This window comes from Mandrillus leucophaeus, unplaced genomic scaffold (assembly GCF_000951045.1).
Source record: "Mandrillus leucophaeus isolate KB7577 unplaced genomic scaffold, Mleu.le_1.0 Scaffold337, whole genome shotgun sequence".
Classification (NCBI taxonomy): Eukaryota; Metazoa; Chordata; class Mammalia; order Primates; family Cercopithecidae; genus Mandrillus; species Mandrillus leucophaeus.
This window is the reverse complement of record NW_012103554.1, coordinates 1,239,121-1,245,503: the sequence shown is the minus strand read 5'-3', so window position 1 is coordinate 1,245,503 and position 6,383 is coordinate 1,239,121. Positions and strand designations below refer to the sequence as shown.

The following is a 6,383-nucleotide window of genomic DNA, read 5'->3' as shown; positions in this document are numbered from 1 at the left end:
CATTCAGTAGAAACTGCTTTAAATTTTGATCTTTTCCCAGGCTAGCCGTACACAGAACAAGGGTGTCTTGAGGCGCTGGGCAGCAGTGACAGCAAATCGCGGTTTCTGGTCAGGCATGCAATCACAAGACCAAACAACCAGTACTCTGCAGTGTACTAAGCTGCCAGCATTTTTGGATGTTGTTTTGTGTTTTCACATCCCATCCTATCTATAAATGCCCATTTTTTACTTATGATATTTTCAACTTCTGATGGGTTTATCTACGCATAAGCCCGAGGAACATCTGTAACGCCTTGGTCTTCTTTCCCCCAGAGAATCATTACATTGAAATCTAATGTTTCAGGGAATACTTTTTCCAAAAATAAGGGTCCTAAAAGGAAACCTTATTAAAAATAAAACACTTTCACTAACAAAATATATGTCACTGTCATGTAACCACAGAGCTCAAAGGGATTCCAGGAGAACATCAAAGTAGACTCCTAACCCTAGCCATGACTGTGCCAAAACTGTCCTACATGAAAACTTTAATAAAACACAGCAAGTAAATATTACAGCAAAGCAGCATTCATTTACAAGAAACAAATGTTGGAACTGATTTTCCTAATCTAACTGGGATTCTGCACAGAGGAAACCCTGTCTACTATTAATAGGTTAGGCATTGTTTTTCTCAGGGAAAAAAAAGTTATATGAAGAAACTACATATACTTTTAAAATGTTATTTAGCACATGCTTTCTGTTTGTTAAAAAGAGCCGCTAGGGTCACAGCTCTTAATGCAAGAGCTGAGCTCTGGCTCTTTCCTTGGACTCTGATCCATTCCACCCTCTCCAGCCCCCAGGGAGTTTTAAATCTGATCCGTCAATTCTGGCAGGAGCTACATTTCCTAGAGAGGAGGGTCAGTATCAACCTCTGGCTAGGGTTCACGCTTTTATGGAGCTGCCTATAAGGTTTCAATATTTCAACCTCAAGTATGGTCCTAGTGGAAGTGAAGGAGAGCAGAGGCTGCCAACCGTGGTGCATGTTCTGCCCAGCTTTAGGGGTAAAAGCTGCCCCTGTCCTCCAGCCCAGCTCAGCATAGTCCTCTCTTCTGCATGAATATTTGGAGGCCAAAGCCAGAAGGAATCAGGAAGGGGGGCTCTCCTCTGCCTCCCTGTGCCATCGTCTCTTGCTCACCTGTGCCATTCAGGGACTTGCTGAGGGGCTGGGTGTGGTCCAAGGCTTTCTTAGACTCAGTCCTTCTACGAACTGGAAAAAGGAACCTACTCTGGGCCGGCTCCTGCTGGATCCCGGGGCTGCTGGCTGCCCTGTTGCGGGCACTGCTTGGGCTGCCCCCAAAGTGGGCCTGGTGTGGTCTTGAGTATTCCTGGATACCTTGGCAAAATGCCATCAAATAGCAGGACCAATCCTAAAACAGTTTCTGCATCTAGTGGTGATTTTCATACTGTTCTGACATGACTCTGGGGCTCCAAGGATGTGCTTCATGGGTCAACACAAGGGGAAATCAGGGAGACACAGAGACTGATCCTATTCCCATCCCTCCCGACAATCTGGCTCTCATCTGCTTTTACATAGTGAAATTCCACAAAGATTTCTTTGGAAGAAAGGATTTTACTAATTTTTAAGAGACTGTGAAAACCGCTATTTCTAGTTTACCTCACACACATACAAATCATCTACTTAAGGTCACAACTAACCTGACTGCTAGAGGCCAGTAGGGGGCACTTCACTGTGGCAGCAGACACCTCAACCGCCATCTTGGTCTCTCTTTGCTCAACAGCATGGTTCTATCAGGTAGCCCACAGTCTAAGTTTCCTACCCTATATACTAATGTTGATGACTGCTAACATTTCAGAAACATACCCTCTTAGGAAAAGGTTAACATTTCTTCGAATCATCTGACCTAATCAGTGGCTCAACACCAATGTGAAGACATTTACCTGACAGGAAGTCATGGGAGCAGTTGAGAACAGTAGTTCCTGGTTGTATCCAAGTAAGGGGAATCTCTTCTGGCTTACGTGAGCCTAGGACCACAATGTCAGCCTCGTGAAGCTAAAAGGAGAAAGAAAAAAACATGCACAGTTTGATCTGAGGCATAAAGACACAACTAACCACTGATGTCAAATGAGTTCAACACAATCCCAGATCCACAGCTTTGTTCCAAGCTGCTGACAAGGATGGAATCGCTTTACTAATTCCTTTCAAGCATGTATTAATACAAACAGAAAATAATTATCATATCCTAGAAAGAAAAGAAAATAGGACTTAAAAAATATCTTCAGGGTAGTCACTTCAGCATACATACTGCATGTGGAGTATTATCATTTACATGTTTTCACCACTAACTATAATATCAAGAAAAATGATGGGGCAGCCGGGCACAGTGGCTCACGCCTGTAATCCCAGCACTTAGGGAGGCCGAGGCAGGTGGATCATGAGGTCAGGAGTTCGAGACCAGACTGGCCAACACGGTGAAACCCTGTCTCTACTAAAAATACAAAAATTAGCCAGGCGCACTGGCAGGGGCCTGTAATCTCAGCTACTCAGGAGGCTGCGGCACAAGAATCGCTTGAACCCAGGAAGCAGAGGCTGCAGTGAGCCAAGATCACACCACTGCATTCCCACCTGGGAGACAGAGCGAGATCCTGTCTCAAAAAACAAAAAAGAGGAAAACAAGGATGAAGGCCATGAGGTCTGGCCCACACAGTGGGTTTGTTGGCCTGTATAATGGCACCATCACAATGAGACCCCTATAGAACTGTTACTATACCCATGGAAGGATTTTCAGGAGCTTGAGAAAGAATTTCACTTTCTCTGAGGCCCTGGTTAGTCTCTTGTCCAACCGTTCATTTTTTCATTTTTTTGCCTTGAGAAAGTAGAAAGAATGCAACCACTCCAACAAAATGCATTGATCGTGTCCATCCTATTTGCATTTTGATCATCCAGTACTGGAGGAACAAGTCTGGTAGGAAGTTGACATTAAGACAAAGTGGTAGGCAAAGAGGCTGGCTCTGACTTTAACCAAAGAATGGCTCCCCAAGCCCCACTGAGCAACTGATGATTTCAAACTGGATCCCTATGCGGAGCGAGGGGTGAATAGGAATATTAGACTTGCAGAAGAGAATAGCTACAATTGTACAGGTCAGCTAGGTGTTGTAAGTATTACCTCACTGAATATTCCAAATGAGTGAGATTGGTGTTACTATGCTCATTTAACAGACAAGGAAACTGGGGCTCTCAGACACAAATAGCTCTACGGTATGTCCTGTGTCTCCTAGTGAATCCAGTCTTAGAGAGCCTAGTGAACCTAGGCAGAAAGAGGGCGACTGACAGTCCCTTCCCCCACTGTCTTTCCTGTGGACTTTGATGTCCTGCAACTAACCACAGAGTCTGTGGGGTCAAACAGACAGAGGGGCAGATTACGGAACACAAAAGCATCCCCACTGCCACTGCCCCCACCAAACCACCAAATAAACGTGCTGGAGACACCCTTATCCATTCTCAGCTTACAGGCTAATCATTATAGATCCTGTGGAAGAACCAGGACAGCTCCTCAGCCTGAGGACGATCAACACTATTTGGGCAAAAGGGTGCATCAGCTGATGCCTTTTAGAAATCTTGGGACAAGAGATGATAGTGGGAGCAAACCTTTGACAGTCCTACCTGGTTTATGAACAGAAAAGCCAAGATCAAGGGCAGATCCAAGTCCCCTGACAGAGGAGGAGCATGATGAAAATGTAAATGCATGTCTTTTCATAGAGCTGACAAAGCCAACTTTAAAAGTTAACACCTTGGAAATATTTGATCAATTTGACCATGTGAATAGTGAAAAGTGTATTAACATTCATTGATTATCCATTAATAAGCCAAACAGTATTCCCTGCTTTTCAGCTTCTGACTGTATGAATCTACTGTATTAATCACCTTAAAAAGAAAAGAGAAAGCCCTACTAAAACATTTGCCTAGGCCAGACATGTTGGCTCATGCCACCATGCTGGGTAATCCCAGCACTTTGGGAAGCCAGGGTGGGAAGACTGCTTGAGCCCAAACGTTTGAGAACAGATTGGGCAACATAGGAAGGCCCTGTCTTTACAAAAATAAAATAAAATAGAAATCAGCCAGGTGTGGTGAGGCATGCCTGTGGTCCTAGCTACTTTGGAGGTAGAGGTGGAAGGATCGCTTGAGCCCAGGAGGTCATGGCTGCAGTGAGCCGTGATCAAGCCGCTTCACTCCAGCCTGGATGACAGGGCAAGACCCTGTCTCAAAAACAAAACAAAACACATTTGCCTAAATAACCATTCTTCTGTGCCACAGGGCCAAGATACCACCAAACCTCACCAAGAACTTTGCAGCCAAATGAGAATCGCTTGAACCTGGGAGGCGGAGGTTGCAATGAGCCAAGATCGCACCACTGCACTCCAGCCTGGGCAATGGAGTGAGACTCTGTCTCAAAAAAAAGAATTGTGCAGCCAATATCACCAGCAATCTAGTCCCTTAACCCACCATTGTGATGGTGCCATTATACAGGCCAGCAAGCCCACTGTGTGGGCCAGACCTCACCTATCTGAAAAACAGCTAGAGTTCCTGGTGATGGTATATTTAGGGAGAAAGAAGTGTTCTAGTAGAAAGAGGATTTTAAACATCTGTATAAAAAATTGTATTTCTTCATTTATATATAGTACTGTCAAAAATTCAACCACAGTAATCCTCAAGAGAAATGCAAATGTTTAAGCTTTGTCGCAGTTCTGCAGATAAGAAACACCATTTTGCTAGATTTTCAGGCAGAATAGCAGCAAAACCAGAACATGGTAAAACAACTGTAAAAAGGAGGTTAATATGAACACGGCTGAAATGTTCATTTTGGAGAAAGCCAAGGATCACAGGTTCACACAAGTCCCCTAAGAACAGTTAGTTTCCTACACGTGGTATCTTTGATACAACCTGTTCTTTTCATTACCTATAAATCTTGGAAATCTCATTCCAACCCCTCAACTCCATACCTACACACAACTCTAAAGTGGGATGTGCTCATCCGCAACTGGGGAACAGCTAATTCCACAGAGAAAACACAAAAATCTCCTCGCTTAGCAATGATTGCATCGTAGATGTTAATTCTTTCTGGAAAGGAAAAGTGCTAGATGCTTAAATCAGTAAATACCACGCCGAGGACAAGGTAAGATTTTAATGAGCTAAAATTCAAGGAGAATTTTCGTCTCACTTGCTGTTCCTACTCTCCTCCTCCCAAATGGGAAAGACCCCAGCCAAAGCTTGGCTTAAAACTCTACCTCATAACAAAGTATTGCTTTTTCTGCCGAGAAGAGTGGAGCAGCTTAAAGCAAACCACCCCATTCCCCAGGCAGAGAACCGAATTTTAAAACAACAGCAAGGCGCAGATACGCAGACACTTAACAGGGAGCGTGTGGGGGTGCAGTAGTTTAGATAACACGAAGATGAATTTTCTCAAAGTCATGAATTTTTAAGCTAGAGAGACAAGCATCTGAATATAAAGAGACGGGGGAAAGGGAGGACAGATGGAATTTGGAAAGTTATATAGAATATTGTAATTTTGTATTTAGCAAATAAAATGCATTAAAATGTTTTAAACTAAATACAGCCCTATCCTCTTGACTGGAAGACAGTATGTATCTTCTGCTATCAATGTATTTTGAAACAGTTCATATCAATAAGAATCTCAGGTATGAGATCTGTATATACTTCAAAATCCAGAATGGGTAAAACAAAAGATATTTTCTAAAGAACTGTGGTTTATATCACTTGAGACCTATGACAACTGTTTCTATGTCCTTCAAACATTACCAACAAAGTTCAGAAAACCAAGTTCAATTCCTCATGAGGGTCAGTTGAATAAAAAAGAAAGAAAACAATGTTCAAAATGATGAACATTACTTTTAAAAATTAACAGATAGGCGCTTTGTCCAGCAATGATGTGCTTCTAAAATTACAACTGAAGACATTGGCATTCTCGACTAGTGCCTGAGTGACGGCTGGTCAATGGTCAGACACAGAGAACAGAGCAGGGTGTGGAGGGCAAGCGAGGGGCTCTACCACGCCGAGGTGGTCCCTTGCTTGATTTTCACTCTAATGAACTGGGACATACTGTAGTTTGTGTGCGCCCAGTTAAGTGGATTTATGGGTTACATTACGCTCCACTGCAGATTCTTCACAAGACTTTATTTAATTAGTTATTTATTTTTGGAGACGGGGTCTCACTCTGTCCTCTAGGCTGGAATGCAGTGGCATGATCTCAGCTCACTGCAGCCTTGACTCCTGGGCTTAAGCGATCCTCCCACCTCAGCCTCCAAGTAGCTGGGGCTATAAATGTGCTCCACCATGCCTGGTTCATTTTGTTTTTTAAATGTTTTTTGTA

The 6,383-nt window shown here is 43.4% G+C and overlaps 1 protein-coding gene across 1 annotated transcript in view; it reads right to left on the bottom strand.

Moving 5' to 3' along the window:
• The window catches only part of MTHFD1L (methylenetetrahydrofolate dehydrogenase (NADP+ dependent) 1-like), a 268,081-nt gene that overhangs the window by 205,721 nt on the left and 55,977 nt on the right, over positions 1-6,383 (bottom strand). Inside the window, exons 13-14 of the mRNA XM_011988735.1 lie at positions 1,918-2,047; positions 1,172-1,369 (exon numbers count right to left, since the gene is read on the bottom strand). Of these exons, the coding sequence (XP_011844125.1) occupies positions 1,172-1,369; positions 1,918-2,047 (328 nt within the window). The remainder of the gene's footprint in view (positions 1-1,171; positions 1,370-1,917; positions 2,048-6,383) is intronic.